Source organism: Protopterus annectens, chromosome 11.part0 (assembly GCF_019279795.1).
Source record: "Protopterus annectens isolate FY-2018-M chromosome 11.part0, PAN1.0, whole genome shotgun sequence".
NCBI classification, from domain to species: Eukaryota; Metazoa; Chordata; order Ceratodontiformes; family Protopteridae; genus Protopterus; species Protopterus annectens.
The window spans coordinates 425809798-425830435 of NC_056745.1; the positions used below are offsets into that span (position 1 = coordinate 425809798).

Below are 20638 nucleotides of genomic sequence, written 5' to 3' on the forward strand. Positions count from 1 at the left end.
TGTGAAATGATTCTTTGGCAGGTCTTACTAAGCCATGTTATGTACTCACACTGCATCATCTTATTCTTGGGTATCTCATTTTCTGAAAGATAATACATATCTGTGCTGCATCCATACCTGCCACGGAACTGTTCATGTAATGTTCCTGACACTAGTCACAACACCACCCTCCTGTAGTAAGTAAAATAACAAAATGACACAATCCTTCAAAACAAAGGTTGACAACTACACTTTATTAAAATAGATATTCCATTAAATAATTTATTCTGTATAGCAGATTAAACGCAAAATTCAGTAAATGGGATAATTGTTTACTGGCTGTAGCAAAGACGTTAGTAGTGTTTATTACATACAAAGCAAAATTTTAGTCTGTTGCACATTTTATTACAATCATGAACACAGAAAGGTGGAGTATTTGTACCCAGGAAAGTTCTTTTCTTTCTTTAAAGCCTTCTTCCCATCTCTTGGCTTTGATCACTACTGAGTAACTGAGTCTGACATTCTAACCAGAATGTATGGTCACTTATCTTTACGTTGACAGAAAGTGTTCAGCATCACACTTGAATGCGTTCACTTCTTTATATAAATCTGTCAGTCGCATTTGGCTCTCAGCATCTGATTTGAACAGGTTAACCTGACGACCAAGGAAGTAATGTGAAAGATGACCTTTTGAGAGAGACATTATGAGATCATCCAGCAATCGCTCAAAAGATACAACCAGATCACTCCAGTCATGTGCATTAGGATACTTTTCACAGGCCCAAAACAAGATTGTCTTAAGGAAAAAAGAAATTAAAACAAAGTATTACACAGTGATATTGCAAATCATTTTATATGGGTTAATGTACAGAGCTGTATGTTCAAGCATACCACGAGGATAAGTTAGTCTATGCATATGTGAAACACTTGCAGGTGAATGAACTAGACAGTGGAATGAAGTTCTTCTACTACTGAGTCTTCTCAGTTGTGCATTAGTTACTATATATATATATATATATATATATATATATACACACACACACACACACACACACACATATATATATATATATATATATATATATATATATATATATATATATATATATATGTCTACTGTTTGTCGAGAACAGACTTTATCGACATACAGAAGGTCGAACCCAGTTAAGCAAAAAATGCACTACACTGAAAGTGCACTTTTGCAAAAGCTGATTCACCGATTTGTGAAAAACAAATACTGTAAACACTGTTTTGCAGGGGGCAAACCTCCCTTCTGCATGCCCCCATGTGAGGGGAGGCTGCACCCCCACACCCCTCCCTACTTAAAAATACTAACTCTGAGATGGCTTCGTTATCCCCAATGTAACATGCTTCAGTGAATCGGCCTTTGCGAAAGTACACTTTTGATGTAGTTCACTTTCGCTTAAGTGGGTTTGGCCTTCTGTTTCTCAAAAAAAGTGTGCTTTCGACAAATAGAAGTAGACTTATATATATATATATATATATATATATATGTGTGTGTGTGTGTGTGTGTGTGTATATATATATATATATATATATATATATATATATATATATATACATACATACAGATATATAGATATATATATATATATATATATATATATATATATATATATATATATATATATATATATATATATATATTTATACATACATATAAAGAGAGAGAGATACTGCATCTTTCTGACCCTCCCTTGCCCTACACTGGTGATTCTTGACTAAACCCCCCCCTCCCCAGAATTACATTTTATAACCCATGAAGACAGGTCATTTTATCATATCTAAATTTTGTCTCAAAAGTGTCCCTTTCTTGTCATCTCCTTCCTACCCTCTCCAGATTCTTGAGTTCCGGCTTCAGATGACAGAAGACATAGTTACTATATTAAAATTCTAAATCAGTATGGAGGTATGTAATACTGATTGCTAGGGTTTATTAAAAAAGAATAGATATTTAATGATGTCTTGAAATATGTGGTACTATCATATAACTAATTTAAGTTTCGAGAGTCCACAATAATACAAGGTCATTCAATTAATTTTTGCTGCATCTAAAAACTGAAGGAATCAATGAGTTTTATAGTTAAGACGTAACCCTAATTGGATAAGGTGTGTACTGCTGTCTTATAAACATGAACAGAAACGGAATCACAGTCACAATATCTGGAGTATGTTATAGCCCTGTAAAATTAACAGTTTTTAAAAATATCAGGTTTGACTGAGATGGGAAGTAATGGGAAAAATCACGGTCATGTGATGCCATTAGCCAATCCGGTTGCTAAGTTTTTTCAGATGCATTTTACGACACAATATCCCATGCTAGAAACACTTTGTCTAGTGCTCAGTTTCCTGAAAAAATACATTTTGGAATGTATAGGACTGTAGCCTTGGCATATTAGTATCAATACTGTGAACCAGTGGTTCACTTATGAAATCAGATGTTTTTTCTCTCTCACAGCTGACATTAGCATTCACCAGCTCCTCTCTTGTTCACTAAGTCTACAGCACTTACCTCAGTTTCCCTACACTCTACCTGACTGATGTCCGTCGCTTGTGAGGATACTGAGGATGCTGATGCAGCGTCATATTGCTGCTACTGCTGGGGAGTATGCCCTGACTTCTGCTTTCTTGTGGTAGCCTTGTGAGTTCATTGAATATTGCCATCAGGTGGTGTGTACATGTTTTCAGCCATGCACAACCACCCAACTAAGCAGCTCACCGCTAATGCAGTACAGAGTCCACCTGGTCTGGACAATGCAGACTTCAAGGTATTCAGCATAATATTGAAATATCAAAAAATATAAGTGTCATAATGGATTTTCTCTAGTAGAATTTTTTCAGTCATTCTAACTGACAAAATAAATTTCTGTATTTCAGGCCAGAAAATGTTTTTATTCTGGAAGACATGGGTACAGCAAATGTATGTTTCAAGCTAGATAAAGCTCATGGCATTGCTTTGTTATGAAACAAAGGAATACTATAGAACATCGCTTGTCTAAGACAAGCAGTTGACCTTGTTTTGTTACATATTCTATAATGAATACAACCTTGTTTGTGTACTGCAAGGATGAAATCATGGAAATGCAGTACTGTGATGTGAGAATGTGTAGAGATGTGGCAGTATTGGCAGGTTCTGAAAAATGACTGTGTAGTTCTACTGTCAGTCAAGGATGTGAATTACGATTGGATGGAATTGTCCACACCATCATGTTTTCATGTACTTAGTGTCTGTAGTTCTGCCATGTTATTTAGTGTAGTTTTAGATTATGTGAAATGTTAGACCACTCTATGCTTTCAATCTAATATTTTGTCTTGAACTGCTTTTGTGTTGCAGTGGTATGCTGAGGACAAATGGTAATAAGGAACTTCTTAAGACAGGAAGTCTAGACTACAACCCCACCACCACCCCCCCTTAGGATGAATGAACTGACATTAGTTGCTCTTGCCATTCCATCCCCTGTAGTCTCTCCGGCACCCCATCTCTAAACAAATACCACTTGTCTAGGCTGCAGTAAGGACTTTATCCCTCTGTAACATTGTGCCCCTGGACATCAGATAGTGTTGTGTAAAGTGTATGGTCAGGAGCACTGCAGCTCCATAATATTGAATTTGCATTGTGAGAATGTCTCTCATTTCAAGTTTGACAATTTGTTGAAACCAGTCAATGAAGAATTGATGGAGAACAAACATTTATATTTCTTTTTATAATTTAATTAAACTACATTTGAAGGCAATATAGCACTGTTTGCTCCATTTTTCCAGATGTATAATGTTTTTTATTTGAATGTGGGTGGTATTACAAAAAGATCTTACTTATTTACTTACTGCAGATCTTTGAGAGAAGTGAAAAATGCTGAGGGTGGGTTGCTACACTGGGGAAAGCTACTTTTTCTCTCACTGAACTTATAACTTACAGTTAATTACGTTTTTAGGGGCCATGTGGGGTATATCACCCTGATTGGACATGATGAAGGGTCAGGTCCCCCCAAGAAATATTCTTTTTTTTTTGAAAAAACATTTTTGCTCTGTTTACAGTGACACTGTGTTTTGAAACTGTGATTTTCACTATATTTGGCTTTTGGTAAGTCTGACACTCTTTTGCTATGTTCTTCTCTCTGGTTTTGAATGAAATAACATGTCTTAATTTATTTAAACATTGACAAAAACAGTCTCCAAAACAGATCTGCCTTCTACATTTTGCAGCTGTACTGGTATTTCCTTTGGTGGTTTTATATTTAGTCTTCAGATCCATTATATAATGTCTGTACAGACCAAGGTGTATTATGCTATAGATTGTCATCATAAAGAATTATATTAGCCAGTGCTTTGATGCTTTATTAGTGCCAAGCACTAGCTGAGACACGCATGACATATCAAGGTTATAGGTGACATTGGTGGAACTTTTCTTACCCTTCTTAATCTGGATGCCCACCCCTTCCCTTAGCATGCAGCGTCTCCACTGAAGCCAGGGTAAAGGTCTAACCCCATGCTTTATAATGAACTATTCTCTAAAAGAGGACAAAGTCTATTTTTGTTTCAGTGTGTGACTTTAGCAGTCTATGTTATAACTGTCTACATATAGAAGCAATTAAAAAGCTCTCTATGGCAAAAAGGAGAAATCCTTTGGCCCAAGGAGTGAGCGTAATTTAACAGCCACTATATCCAAAAAAGACCAGGGCAAAAATGTATTCATACCATTAATTAATTAATTATTGTTTGTCTTTAGTAGTGTGTTTTATTCAGCCAAATATACACAACAGGAAAATGTCCTTACTGTTTTCGGTAGTGAAACTCAATCTAGACTTTGTTGTTCTAAAGGAAATAAAATCCATGCTCTAGACTCTCCTTTCTCACTATATTTATGTATTTATTTACCAGGAAATTCTAACTGGACACAGGTCCTTTTTCAGTGGAGACCCGGGGGAGAAAAGCTCCAAAGAACAATAAAAGAGCAACAGAGTACATGAAGAACAATTGAATATACATGCTGCAGCAAACATTAGCTATACATACAATATGAAACGTAGTAATGAACAGATGTACCAATATTTAGCTCGAGGCTAGGAATAAAGGTAGGATGTATATACAGATAGTACTAAGCTCAAATGGATACTGTTCTAAACTCATATACCTAAATCTTATATACAAATATTGCACTAAACTTATATGGTGGAAGAAAGCCTAAACACTTATGATCCCACCACTTTCAATTTAAGGCTGTGAACTGCCGTCAAGCATTTTTCATCTCACAGGCCCATGCTTACTCTTATTAAGGGTATCAGAACTTGTCAGAGATTTGGGATGCATGGCTAGGCTTAAAAAGGCCATTGTGGTCGTTAGCCTAGTAAACAACTATGAACCTATGATACATTGTGAAGGAATGTTTGACAGTTTACAGTTACCCTCTTGGTGTCACAGCATTATTCCATACTTGTTTAGGTAAGGACAACAGATGGAACCAAACAGAGAATATTTTTATTCATCACCTTCTATCCTACCTCTCAACCTACAACCACTGAAAATAGGAACACAGGACCATGAAAAGTAGTAACTTCCAGCTAAAAATCTGGACATCTAATTAGCATAAAATTTGAATATAAACTAGCCCATAACTCTTCCCATTTCAGTAGAAATGTGGGATACTTATTAAAAACACGTTTATAAACACAGATTAGCAAAATGATGGAAACATGTAAGCACATTTTCACAGAAAAAGTATAAAACATGTAGACTTTAATGAACTGTATTGCAAGAGTCTAACACACAAGGTAATTTATTTTTGCTTTGGAAAAATAGAGATTTAAGATATCATCCTCTTTCTTTACATTATTGGTGCCACTAGTATGCTGGTGCATGTAATGTGATTTTCTATGTACCATACAAAAAAAAAATCAAATGAAGTGAGGGGGTTCAGTAAATTGTGTGCAGGGGTAAACCAACCAAGCCTAAAAATGGGGACACACCTCCAAAAACAGGGACATCCTCTGCAGGGATAATCAGGCCTGAAAAATTGGAATGTTTCTCCAAAATAAGGACAGTTGAGAGGTTTGACTTCCATGCCTTAATCATTTAAAAGGTTTGCTGATATTGTGTTGCCATCACACTAGTAAAGGGACCTTGCTGCATGCAGTTTCCTTACTCTCTGTTTAACAGCTGATAAGCACATTGAGCTGATGCCTTCACTGTATCCCACCACCTATGCATTGATGGGGCTGTGTATTCTGAGCTGAAGCCTTTACTGTATCCCACCACCTATATACTGATGGAGCTGTGTATACTGAGCTGAAGCCTTCACTGTATCCCACTACCTATGTACTGATGGGACAGTGTATACTGAGCTGAAGCCTTCTCTTCACTGTATCCCACCACCTATGTACTGATGGGGCAGTGTATACTGAGCTGAAGCTTCACTGTATCCCACCACCTATGTACTGATGGGGCAGTGTATACTGAGCAGAAGCCTTCACTGTATCCTGCCACCTATGCACTGATGGGGCAGTGTATACTGAACTGAAGCCTTCACTGTATCCCACCACGTATGTATTGATGGGGTGGTGTATACTGAGGGGAAGCCTTCACTGTACCCCACTACCTATGTACTGATGGGGCAGTGTATACTGAGCAGAAGCCTTCACTGTATCCCACTACCTATGTACTGATGGGGCAGTGTATACTGAGCTGAAGCCTTCACTGTATCCCACCACCTGTGTACTGATGGGGCAGTGTATACTGAGCAGAAGCCTTCACTGTATCCCACTACCTATGTACTGATGGGGCTGTGTATACCAAGCTGAAGCCTTCCCTTCACTGTATCCCACCACCCATGTACTGATGGGGCAGTGTATACTGAGCTGAAGCCTTCACTGTATCCCACTACCTATGTACTGATGGGGCAGTCTATACTGAGCTGAAGCCTTCACTGTATCCCACCACCTGTGTACTGATGGGGCAGTGTATACTGAGCAGAAGCCTTCACTGTATCCCACTACCTATGTACTGATGGGGCTGTGTATACTAAGCTGAAGCCTTCCCTTCAATGTATCCCACCACCCATGTATTGATGGGGCAGTGTATACTGAGCTGAAGCCTTCACTGTATCCCACTACCTATGTACTGATGGACAGTGTATACTGAGCTGAAGCCTTCACTATATCCCACTACCTATGTACTGATGGGGCTGTGTAAAGCAAGACTTACAGTAATGCTGAGTAAGCTTTTACCATTTACTATATGTGGATTAAGTTATTTTTAATAAATTTAAGCTCCACTTAAAAACTGTTGCATTTTGTTATTGCAGACAGAACAGCTTCCATGATTCACCTTTAAATGATAAGAGACCAGCAGTTTTCCAAATTGTGGTTTCCAGCGATCTAACCGGACTTTCTTCAAGATCCGTAGAGTATCTTTTCGTCTTCCACGATCACTGTCTATGTCCTCCAGCAAAAAGCGCTCAACGCGTGAAAATGAAAACCTGAGATCAGAGCGACAATAACCATTACTGTACATCTTAAAAGTGTTTTATGTTATCAGCTAAACTAAAAGTCTTCTATTATCTCATCCGGCTCTAGTCCCTGGAGTCACCTTCTTTAAAGTGGCATGATTAAAAAAAAAAATCAGAAAAATATTGACAGTTTGGATCAAGACTGCCATTTAAACATCATTAAGATTGTTTACACTACAGCAGTTACATGCTTCTTTACATAGAGTAACTCCTTAGATTCCCTCCACACATGCATATACACACAATTCTAGGACAGACACATCTTAAAAGTAATGGAAATTTAATATGCATAGGAATTTGTTTTGTATGTTTTTATACTTAAACTCTGTATATTCACCTGTTGTTTCTCCTTGCTTTCTAATTCCAACTTCCTCATTAGATTTCATTCCCCTTGGGTGCTGTTGGATACATTACAGGTGCAGTTTTGCAACATACATTATGAAAAACAGAAAAATGAAATATCCTTCCCAATATATTTTACCTAAAGATGCAGGGCTTTAGTATTTACACTATTATATCTTTATTCTGTAAAAGTCATTTGGATTAGATATTTTCACTTTTGGGCTTACACACCTACAAACCATGGTGTAGCCCAGATATTTCTCTTCAGTACTACTATTACTTCTCAGCTCTGTGCGCTAACACAGGTTCCTCAGAAAGGCACACCACAGATGCAGTTGGTTACATGTTCTCTATGTAGTCTACAGTGACAGATACTGTTATTGCTAAGAAACACTTTAGTTGCAATTCAGTTTGGTTAATAGCTATAAAAAATCAATGTTTCAACTTTTTTAGTGACTGCTGGACTCTGAAATATGCTTCTGGTTTATTCCTTTAAAGACCTTCCCAACAGAAGTCTTTTTAAGCGTCTCCACTGCCAGTCATGAGTGGAGAGTTGATCCGCTGTGGCAACCTCTGACCGGGAAAAGCTGAAAGATGAAGATTGTGGTGTACAAATCACAGCTGCATATTTTTATTTTCAGTACTTAATCTGTCAGTTTCCTTTCATAAAGTAAATAATCATACATACTTTAAAAATGTAAAAAACTTTCAAAAACTGAAAGGTTAAACACATTATGAGCCATTTTATTTCAGAAGAATTTCAAAGTAAAAGAAGAGGATAAAGTCAAATTATTCAAACATGCACCAACAGACTACAGTGTGCAGATTTATCTAAACAAAGACCATACAAAAGGATGAAGATAAAAATATCCTCCGATTTCTTGGCCAGTAATAGCTTCACTATGAAGGCTCCCCCTACAAGCAATAAGCAGGCCCACAAACAAGTGAAAAAGAAGTAACCACCGTCGAAAAAGGTTTATCCACACTCAGCATATTCACATTTTTTTCCTTTTGCAGCAGCAGGAAAGCTTATATACCTAAAGCACAAATCAAAGCAAACTGCATAGCACCATATAACAGATAATCAGAATTCAATGAAGTACTACAATGGATGTTTATTAACCCAAACAGGAAAAAAAAAAAACAGAGAAATGGTAAAAACTACACCATCTTTAATAGTCTTCAGATCACATTCAAACAGGCCTAAATCCACAATGGTACATAGTGCTGGGGTCAATGGGGTGGAGGACTCTGTTTTACAGTATCAATGGAATTACAGGATTAGAACTCATCCAAACAAGCATCAGCTACACTTTCCTTGAGGGGACCAGTGCAAATCTTATTATTTACACAGATCTGTCAGCCCCTCACCAATCAACTAACAACAGGCCTGTCAGCCCCTCACCAATCAACTGACAACAGGCCTTGATCCATCCTAAGTAGGCCATTTTTTGGTGCAGGTACAAACCTAAATCACTCTCCATAAACTGGATTATAAAGGTTTCACTAAGGAATAATATAATCTGGAGTAACAAGCACAAGAAGAGTCTGTGTCTCTCTAAGAAATCTCCAGACCAGTTATAATTTAGTAGCAATAAAATTAACTGATGTCATCTTCCCATACAATCATCCTGCTCCATCCATCCAAAACCACTTTTTCCCATTTTTTCACATTGCATAGGGATGCAACATCAAAAGTGACCATCATCTAGAGCCAATGTTCACCAAAAAAAGTTTTCCCTTTCCCTTGTAATTCTTCTCCTCTGAGGGAACATCTACATGAACCATGCTGATTATTGTTACAGAGCTGAGCATCAGTACTGAGGCACTATCTGAACAGAACTTCTGGATAGCCAGAATTTAAAAAAGTTAAGTGCAGAAAATAGAATAAAGTAAACAATTATACATATGTTTCTTCCTCCCAATACAGGTACAATGATGTGTTATATATTTATGATTAATATTTCCAGTTGCTCAACTCTTGCTAAAACAAGTTTCTAAACAATACAAAGACATGTGCTTTCCTTGGGTCTATATTACTGTGCCGAAAGACATGTTCACCGAACATATCTTAATCGACACAGCAATATCGACTTGCCTAAAACCTGAATGGCCGAGTCAGAGATTTTTTTCCCAGGGACGCTCGGCTGTACAGAAAAAAAACACACTTTCAAACTGTACAATGTGGCTGTGCCCCCCACACCCACCCCTAACTAAATATACTAACTCAGATATCGCACCACAGTGGGGAAAGGGCAAATCCCTGATGATGGCCAAGTGATTTTTTTCCCCTGGGAAAAAATTCACTGACTCAGTCATTTAGGTTTTTACTCAAGTCGATATTACTGTGTCAATTAGGACATGTTTGTCAAACATGTCTTTCGGCACAGTAATATAGACCCGCTTTCCTCAGATAGATAAGAAAATGTTCCTTCAGTAAAAGCAGAAGAGGCCTCAAAGACATGCTGTGCTTTCCTTTGATAGCTAAGAAAATGCATCCTGTAAATGAGAAAACTCCACACTCCCTAACAGGGACAGATCCAGAACTAGTTGACCTACGCAGCTGCCTAGGTCCCAGTGCTGCTGGGGGGGTGGGGGGAATCAACCACAACATTAATCAGCATTAGCACCTTACTGCTTTTTCTCCAGTGCCTGCACATTTCAGCCAATAAAATACTGCTTCTTTGCTTCTTGCTTTGCTTTCTCTTGGCATCCACACCGTTTCAGCCAATGAGACAAACACAGCAGAGTAGCTCCAACAGGCTGAGATTTAACAGTGGATCAGGCAGGGGCTAATTGTGTGTGTGTGTGTGTGTGTGTGTGTGTGTGTGTGTGTGTGTGAAGTCCCAGTTTGAGAAAGCAGTTTAGTTAACTGGCTTGCTTAGACCGAAACCCTCTACCTTGGTTACAGGAGACAAGCGCCTTAATCCTTTACACCAACTGCTAAGTCCTCATACAGTGCCTGACAAACCTCCATTAATTTTTTATTTTTTTTTGGTAAATTACGATGGATTAGGATTATAGTTAGTCAATGTCAGTCTTTAGAGTTTTACTGTTTTTCAGTTTCATAATATACATGTTGATGCAAAACCTGTTCTGATAACTCTTTAAGTGATTTAGAGTAGTCTGTTTTTATTTTTCTTTATTTTTGCAGAACATAACTGATTTTGCTTCATATTACAACCTATTCTTGAGTAAGTCACTTAACCATATAGTGCTTTTGGGAACTGGACATTTGGGCTAGGCTCCTCAGTAGTCCACTGGACTGCAAGCCAAGTAACTAGTACCTATGAACCAAAGTAGTTATGGTACCAGTGAAGTGAAACCGATTTTAATAAAGAAGCATCATGACATGGGCCATGTTCTTTGATGTGATCCTTGGTTTCCTCAATGTTGATAGAGTGTTCATTACTTAGCTGCGAATAAACTGGTCAGCATGAAGTCTATGAGGTTAATGTTTATATTTTAACTATAAATCCATTTTTAATTTAGTTTTTTTTTTTTTTTTTGCAAGCACACAGGTGTGAAATGCACCATTTGGGCTTACAGTAGTATATGTAGTGCTTAGTGTCGATCACTAAGGCTATGAGTTGCTATACAACTGCTTCCTGTAGTACATGGTTTGAGTCCCTCAGTCTTCATTTTTCATTTTGCGTCATTCTGCCAAGCTACTTCACTGGACAATACTCCTGGGGTGTTCCTGGAAAGGGGCACATGTCCAGTGGGCTGTCCCAGGCAGTTAGCAAGTATGTTATACATTTGTCTTTTGAATTCTTGTACCCTTCACACAGTACTTCACTATATGCTGTTTGAATATGATGCCCAGCAAATCTATTGTAGTTTAATGGGGTGTCAGAGATACACTTTGTTTAAATGTGAGTTTCAAGGAAAGAAGATAAGTTTACTGTTTCTCATGCCAAGTCTGTTTCTAATGTAAGAGTGTTTTGTTGTTTTTCATACTTCTAAATGAAATCCAAGTCTCTGTAAAAATTGTAAATGTAAAGAAGAAAACCATATGTACTGTGACCAGTTTGAATAGTGCTTATGGCACTTAGGGAGTGACAGACAAAGGGATATTGACATGGGTAGCAGAGAGCCCCGATTCATTATCCTGCATAGTGACCCATTTGTCCACAATCTGGCTCTGTTGACTCTGGAGATGTAAGTTGCAAAATACAGCATTATTAGCCATTCAAGTAGGCTAGATCTGTACTGAGTGATGTCAAATGGGATAGCTAATCTTAATGACACAGAAGACATAGGGAGATCAAAAATGAGATGCAGGTGTCCTGCAAGCATGTAAGACCCCCCCCCCCAAAAAAAAAAATAGTATTCTATATGCAGTGATATTTCTGATTTTTGTATGATTTGTGGATTGCTGGATAAATGCTGCTGCAGCCTTTATTCTGTCTGTAAATGCTTTGTTTTATTCACTGTACTAAAGAATGAATTAATTCATTAACATATCTGTATTGTGTAATATAGTATAACCACGTTGTATTTTAGTAAGATATATTTGTAATACCTTCTTTACAGTCTCCAGCAACCGCAAAGGGTTTGATGTTTGTCATGCCATATAGTCTGCATTACTTTACAATCTGATCTTCAGCATCCATTATGTTGCCATTGTTGCATATAACTGTGATTTAGTCTTCATTACAAGGTCAGATTGTAAAGGATTTCTGAATGTACTTAAAAGCTGTTATGCTGGCAGTTAGTGCAAAGGACTAAAGCTCCAGCTTGTTAATAAACTACTTCTTATGGCAAAGGTACAGAGTTTGAATATTTCTACCTTCATTTAGATACTGCGTAACACTGAACAATTGTGAATTTGGATGAGACTCCTTAACTGGTCTTCAGAACTGCATGCCTAGTTAACTACGAACCTGTTGTCATCATTTACCAGCCATTCCTTATTGCATAGCTGATCTTGTTCAGGAAATGTCATGGCAATATCACCAGCACACCATTTTTTAATCCAACATAGATAATTTATTCTTCATGGCAGCAGGCACTACATTTGTAGGTGAAGCACTAAAATGCAAAGTTGTTTGCAGCCAGCAACCTCTGCATTGCTAATAGTTCTCTTTAATGTAGAATTATTCAGAGGAGAATTATTCAGATGGCTTTTACCTCTACAGAGATTGTGCATATTAACTTAGAATCTATATTATCAGGTAGTTAATATTTCTTATTCTCTCATAAATCATCTTCTATTTAAACTGAGCTACACCTGGCTGGATGTTATGGTATGATGCTCATGGTCTTTATACAGTTTAATGTAGTTCATGCAAAGCTACCAATAAAGTACATGTAATTTATTTTTTCATAACACTAAGGGGTGTACACTGTCAACAAAGTGGCCATAAATGCTGATGGGTGTGATACACTCCCTGTGGATGAATGTACCTTATGCTCTTATCTGGTCATTTTTAAACAGTCTTTCATCTGGCTATGCAGGACTAATGTTTGTACATGTGTATGAGTGTGTGTGACTTAAGTAGGGATACACTGATTACTGTGTGTTTGTGTGAAACAAATTACAATGTTGAAATATGTAACTGTGGTCATTATTATTACTATGACTAAAAAATAAATACTATCGAGTCGATACATGGCAAGGTTAAAAATAAAACTTTTTATTTGGTAAGTGCTTTTACAACACAAGGTTGCTTCTTCAGACCATTGACACAACCTTGTGTTGTGAAAGGGCTTACTGAATACAATGTTTTGTCTTTAACCTGGCCATGTGTCAGCTCGATGGTATTTATTTTTTAGTCATAGTAGCATTTTGTTTTGACTAATGAGCTGTTAATCCGAGTTGCTGGTGTAATCTTTTGGTCTTCATTATTATTAATTTGTGACACAGACATCTGAGAAGGCTACACTCAACAATGTAGCTATAATTGTTGGGTTTAGGGTATATCTGTAGATAAAACTGACTGACCCTGCTGAGCTGATAAAGTTAAAATGTCATTAGTCTGTTTTTGCAGGACTAGTGTGCATTTGTGTAAAGAAAATTGGAATACTTTATTGTGGCCATTTTTATCACAATCAGACGTGATGTGTAGTCAATTTAGTGGCAGTGATTGTTGAGCAGAAATATCATTAAATTATAATGACAGCAGTTTGAGTGGCTTTTTATGGATGAAATCTTTTGAAATGGGTACTCCTGTCATTATTGGTTCGTACATTTTGTTTCACTGCTTACTGGAAAAAAATGTTCAAAACTGCAAATTTAAAATGCACTCTATAAAATGACACTGTATTAAACAAGAAAAATAATTTAGATTAATCAGGAAAGTAAATTAACGAATACAATGCCTTTATGTACTGTCCTAAAAATGTATACGGGGGCCCATGGTTTGAAAATAGCCCAGGTATCAAGGTTTATTTAAACCGCCACTGGTCAGATGCATTTTCAATGAATGTGAGCTTGAAGGGAAGAGATGTGTACTGTTTGTTTTCAAGAGAAACTTACTATTGCTTGTGCTAAATCTATTTTCAAAGTGCAACTGTTTGTGTAGCAAATGACTGGGGTGTTTGTACTATAACTAGAGTGTTTGTGCTATAAAGTCTGAAATAAATGTGTTAAATTAAATCCATATCTCCGAAGTCACTGTAAAGAAAAAAAAAAACAGTATGCCTACTGACAGTTTTGAACAGTGTTCATGGTAAATGGAGAGAGAAAGACAGGTAATGGGACACCAGAATGGCTGAAGAGATGATTTGGTTCATTACCTTGCTTAAGTCCCCATTTGACTATGATCTGGCTCTGCACCCTAAAGAAATGCTGCCTTCTCTACCTGAAACCCTCAGACACACTAAGATAAACTGTGCTACTTTATGCTAAACAAACCATCTGCCCAAATGAGGCCTCTCTTCCAAAACATGACATTAGTGTGGAGAAAATGAAAAATAAAATGCAACATAAAATCTCTGTGTAGTTACACTTTGTAAAAAGATACAATATGAAAAATCACAAAAGCGTTAGGTTTAAATATATTTTAGGTCCTTGTTACTGTAAGCTTAATGTATCAGCATAAAGTGTCTGCCTTGACTGTCAGAAAAGACACCTACCATGTAAAAGTTGATTGGACACACATGTTTATGGACTGTGAAAAATTAAATGTATATTGGAAAGAGATAAGCACATTTTAAGTGTTTATGGTCTGATAATTGTTCTTTAACTAGATCAGTAATACTAATAAATGTTCCACTTCCTGTATCTGTAAATTCCTAAGAGCAAAGAATGTCTGGGGCTCTTTTGGAAATTGCTAGAAAAGTTATTACAAAAAATTGGAAATTAAACTCAGTTCTTATAGTCAAAGAAGTTTTAAATTTTACAGCAATTCTATCTGAAAATTAAGTGATAAGAATAAAATTTATAAATCATACTAAGACGTTTAGTATTTCAGATAACCTTGAAATGTTACTATTGAAATACCAAGACTCTTAATGTGTTAATTATCTTGATGATCCAATGCATTCCTATCCTTATATAACAATATGTGATGTTGAAAATCTTTTCCTTTCTGTGTATATATTGTAAATATGTTACATTAATAAAAATTGTCTTTAAAAAAAAGACACCTACCTACATTATGTTGATACTTTCACATATAACTTAGAGACCTACTGCTTGCATTTTTCCTATGTATAATGTGTAGTGATTGCTGCTGATAAAAAAAAAGTCTTTATGTTTTCTGTCAGGAGACTATAGTAAAGTAAAAAAAGACAAAAAGATAAATGTAATTTCTGTGTGCATCTAAGGGCCCAGGTGTTAATAAAATAGGCATTAACTTGAAGTATTATTTAATATTTATTTGTTGCAAGTCCACTGAGGAGAAATAATATGGACATTATTAGTGTTTGGGATGCAGAAACACTGTAGCTACTATCAAAGCCAGCTCTCCCCTGTTTACTGTATGTGAGTGTACAATGGGCCCTGATGCTCATTATCAATGAATATAGCCAGGGAAGTGTGCGCTGCAAAGAGCTCATTAACTGTGCATGCTATGTCTGCAGCAGGGACCTGCAGAAAGAGTGAGCAGAACTATGTTGTTGCCAGAGGGAAGTAAGAGCAGCAGTAATGCTCATTTGTTGAGTACAAGTTTTATAGGTGCCTGTCATGAGACATCTGCACACAGCTGTAGCAAGACAAACAAAATAAGTGATAACCTTACAGGTTCCAAGGCTCGTGTTCTGATCATCTTTTTGACCCATAATGCATTTAGATATGTAGAAAAGGTATCTTGTGGAAGATAGTAAGAGAATAAAGAGGACATTTGCAGGGTAGAAGACGTAGTAAGACACACAAATAAACATATAAAATAGACAAGACTGTGAAGGGAGCAATGACACAATCATGGGTGTGGAAGGCGTGTGGAAGACTATGGAGATGGGGCGGGGCATCAGACATGCAGCGGAAACGCAGTGGTAATGGGAAGGAGTGGAAGTGAGCATAACAGCTTGGAACGTTACTGGGTGAGGTGTTCCTGGCAGTGATATAGTAACCATTGGTAGTAGAGTAACATGCACAGATAGTACTAAGTGATCTCATATAGATGTTGCTGCATGTAAGTGTCACATAACTGAAAAGAAAAATATACAACACATAAATGTGTGGGGGAAAGAAAAGTACAAAATTAGTGACCAAATATATTTTCATCATCAAAGTCTGACCACTTTACCTGTACTGTAATGCAAATGACAGGAAATAACCACCTGACTTTAACAAGTACAGTACATGCTTAGATTTAACTTGAACCCACAATCTTCACTTGTACTGTGTGTTTACATGCTGAGCTGTTGTAACAATGAGACCAAAGGCTTATGAGAAACATGCTGCAGTTGGATGTCAGATACTTGCAGAATAAAACATACAACCCTGATGGGATTTAAAACCAGAATCTTCATCACTAATACCGTGTAAAACACTTTATTTACAGGCTGGGTTACCATAATAATGAGACAAAACGGCTTCAGGGAAACACAGAGAAGTTGGATGTCCGACAGTTGCAAAATAACAGAATAAGAGATTCCACAATATCTATTCAGAAAACTACCTTTGGTGTCTAATCCATTAGGGACAGGCATAGCTGGCAGTTTAATACTTTGCTAGTGAAAGCCATCAAGCTGTTTTTGTACATGACAACTGTTCACACAGCAATGCTCAGCTCATTTATTTGGTCAATACTGGCAAAGGTCAAAGTAGATAGTGCATGATAATGGCTGTACATAATGGATGGTTGCAGGAAACATGCTAGCCTAGCTCTTTACTATGTGATGGGCAGTGCTAATGTTTAAGAACTGTACATGAGCAATAATGTTGCTCTTCTCCAACTACTGCACAAAGTATGAGTACAAAAGGTAACTGGTTTAGAAGCCCTGCATAGACATCTGACATGTTTATATATTTTAATGACAGATTAAAGAGTGGAAATGGGATTATAAGAAAGAGATGAAAAGGGGAAGCAAGCAGAGGGTGGAACAGAAGGTAGATATCTAAGGAATGAGCAGGATGGAGATAGGGAAGATGGGCTACAGTTATTTTTTTTGGAGGACAACTGCCCATTTGTCAAACATAAAGAGAAGACTCGTAAGTTGCAGAAGAAAGGAAGTGAGAGAAGAGAAAGGTAAAAGGGTTAATATAGCTAGCAGGAGAAGACAGACAAGTCTGTGAGGGTGAGTAGTAACCCAGTGAAGGAAGAGGAGAACAATGGTGAAAGAGGATTTGCGCAAACAGAAGGAAGACAACAGTATGGGAAGGACTGAACACCCAATGGGGGTGGACACTGACACGAAAGGGAGGGGAACACCAGGATGGGGTGTCTGCTGCTGTAGTCTCTACCAGCTGTGACCCAGTTAGAAATTACCCTTCACCCTGGGTACTATCACCACTGGGTCTTATCTCAGATGGTGGAGATAGTGCTGGACAGTGGTGCAACTCAACGAGTTACTGTAGGAGGTTTGCCAAGTGGTGAACTCAGGCATTCAATCCCCTATCGATAATCTCCCTCAAAATTTCTGCCAAGTGCTGATTGGAGACAAATGAGTTACTTCCACTGGTACTGCTAACAATGGTTACAACAATCCCAGCATCCATTGCATGACTACCTGTAGTGGATAGTGTGAACAGGGAAGGACGAGTTCATTGTGAAATGATAGGATCCAGATGTGCCGGGAGCTTGTGGAGGTGGTTGTGGTGGTACCACTGCTGTTGTCACCTGTGGGAGGCTAGTAGGCCTTGGCTGTGGGATGGGTGCAGGTCTAGATGCCACTGCTGCATATAATAGTAAAATAAATGAAGATAAAATAATTAACAAAATATATGTATGTAATAGAAAGGATAGCTAAAAAGAGGCTGGGAAGACAGAAATCAAAATACAGTGAAAAAATACAGCTCATATGTACTTCTCATATGATTAAATTATACCTAGTATACATGAATGAACAACAAACACATTTCCAAAGTTTAAAATGTTGTTAGTATGAGGGGACCTGAACTCACAACCATCCACACCTTCATTCCAAAAGGCAAAGGATTAACAGGATGAGCTACCTGAACAATGCAGCAGGTTCTGTAGTCCAAGATGCATTCATGGGATATCTTAGACAAGTGTACATTTACAAAGATAAATGTTGCTCAGACATGCTTTTCAATCACAGGATGTAAGTGAAGAAATGTACTGTCAATTATTATCTGTAACACAGATATCCACCCATATCTCTCAACTGTACAGATTTTCGCAGAAAGTCTAGATTTCTACCTCATATTTTTGATCTGTTACCGATAAAAATTTTATTTTTTTGACAAATCACTGGGATGATCTAAGGATTAAAGTCACTAAATAATGACATGCATTTGAGTTTTGAGACTTCATATCCTTCAGAAAATGCATGCTAACACACATCCTGTTGTTCTAGCAACTTTATAAGTTTAAAAGAGCAATATTTAAAATGTGTCCCTATTTTTGGTCCTTTGTCCCCCATTATGTCAGGCTCTGTTCAGATTTCTTGCGGTAAGAGGATAAGAGTTAGCCACCCACCCAAAAATGTTGCTCATACGTTTCCCATGTCTAACGTTGTACTTAGTATAATGAAATAGAAGCCTCAACTGAAACATTTTATGACAACACAGATGGGGCTTGAGCCACAGGCAACCTGATAATATGGGAGCAGAAGCACAGTCTTAATTCATAGGCTGCTGGGAGGATGAAGTTTACTGAGTGCCATCCATATACGGTTCACAATGCTTATTGCCCAAGTGTATGACAAGCTGTATGAACAATACAAATACACATACAACATTCACTTTCATTCTGCTGCCTTTGGCCTAAGGTAGTTGTTACAGAAATGGTAGTAACTTATGAAAGCTACACATGAATCCCTACTACTGTTAATATTTAAATATGTACATTTGGAATGATATATATTCACCTGCAGGTCTCTCTGTGGCACTACAATCTCTTGCTTTTCAGGTGTCTATTAACTTCAATATCTTCAAGGGCTACATTTATAAATGAGAATTGTGTATTATATGTGGATGGAATGAAAGAGAGGTTATACAAGTTGCAAACACAAGTGCTACTTACAGTATATAGGTAGTGCCTGCTATCTAACTTCATCCTTTCATTGGCCTAGGAGGCCAGGATTGAAATATTTTATGTCACTGTAATGGTGATGGCACTGCTACCCTCACAAATGGGATGCCAGTGAATGGGTGACAGCCTGGGCTAAATTATGCCAGGCTTCAGTCTTATACGGGGCCCTTGACAGCACTCCTGCAGGTGCCTCTGTGGTAATCCTTATTCAGGAAGAGGTAGAGAAAAAATTTTGAATTCTCATTACACCAGTTCTGTACTCTAAAAAAAAAAAAAAAAAAGAGTACTACTGCCTCCTTTTCTAGCCGTGATGTCTCACCTTGAAGAATCTCAGTGAGAAATGGAAGACAATTCATGCCCAAAATGAATCTCAAGTGTTCCATCTGTTGTGCAATGATTGGCAATGACAAGCACCTCAAAGGTGCGACGTATGGCATGCTAGGAAAATAATAGTACTATATTACTATGGTTTCTAAAGGCAAGTTGAGGTGAGAAACACAGCAATCCTTTATCTCAGTGTATGCTGTTAAGAAGCCGGGTACTACAGTTACTCTATTTAGACATGGTTATATATAGAACTACATCACCTTGGAGGCATGGCCTAGTCCATATGTGTGAAGTGCTACCAGCAGCAGCTCAGATGTGTACACATCATCTTGGAAACTCAAGTGCAGTAGTTAGCAGGTCTTCTCATCATGCAAACTGAGCAATTTAGTATAACACATTGAGGTCACATTTGCATATCATCATACTTAGCCATGTGAATCTGCGCAATATAAATGTGAGGCCAGGCAGAGAGACTTATCAAGCTATAATACAAACTGAAGAACACTGAATTTGGAAAAGGTGAATTTCAGAAGACTCCTTCAGGAAAACTACCTCTGCTTGTACAAGATAAGTACTTCTTTTTACAAGTCCTTCACTTGTACTGCAGCTGCTTTTAACTGCTATTGAACTTGTTGACATAATAAGATGTGTTTGTCAGTACTTCAAAATGAGTGCATCGGGAAAGGTATGTTCATAGGTAGGTATTAGGCTATTGGCCCTAGGGCCTATATAAGCCTGGCCAGATGGTACCCTGGCTTTTGCCACCCAAGAAAATTATTTTCCTGTGCCCCTGTCAAGCATGGCCACAGAAGTGATCCCCGGGGTGAATTTCCTATCTCCTATCCAATCATCAAGATTTTTC

At 37.6% G+C, this 20638-nt stretch overlaps 1 protein-coding gene across 1 annotated transcript in view; it reads right to left on the reverse strand.

Annotated features, from left to right (window-relative positions):
• Positions 1 to 213: 213 nt before the first annotated feature.
• LOC122815432 (protein mab-21-like 3) overlaps positions 214 to 20638 on the reverse strand; it is a 110287-nt gene continuing 89862 nt past the window's right edge. Inside the window, exons 3-4 of the mRNA XM_044087920.1 lie at positions 7321 to 7471; positions 214 to 775 (exon numbers count right to left, since the gene is read on the reverse strand). Of these exons, the coding sequence (XP_043943855.1) occupies positions 530 to 775; positions 7321 to 7471 (397 nt within the window). The 3' untranslated portion in view covers positions 214 to 529. The remainder of the gene's footprint in view (positions 776 to 7320; positions 7472 to 20638) is intronic.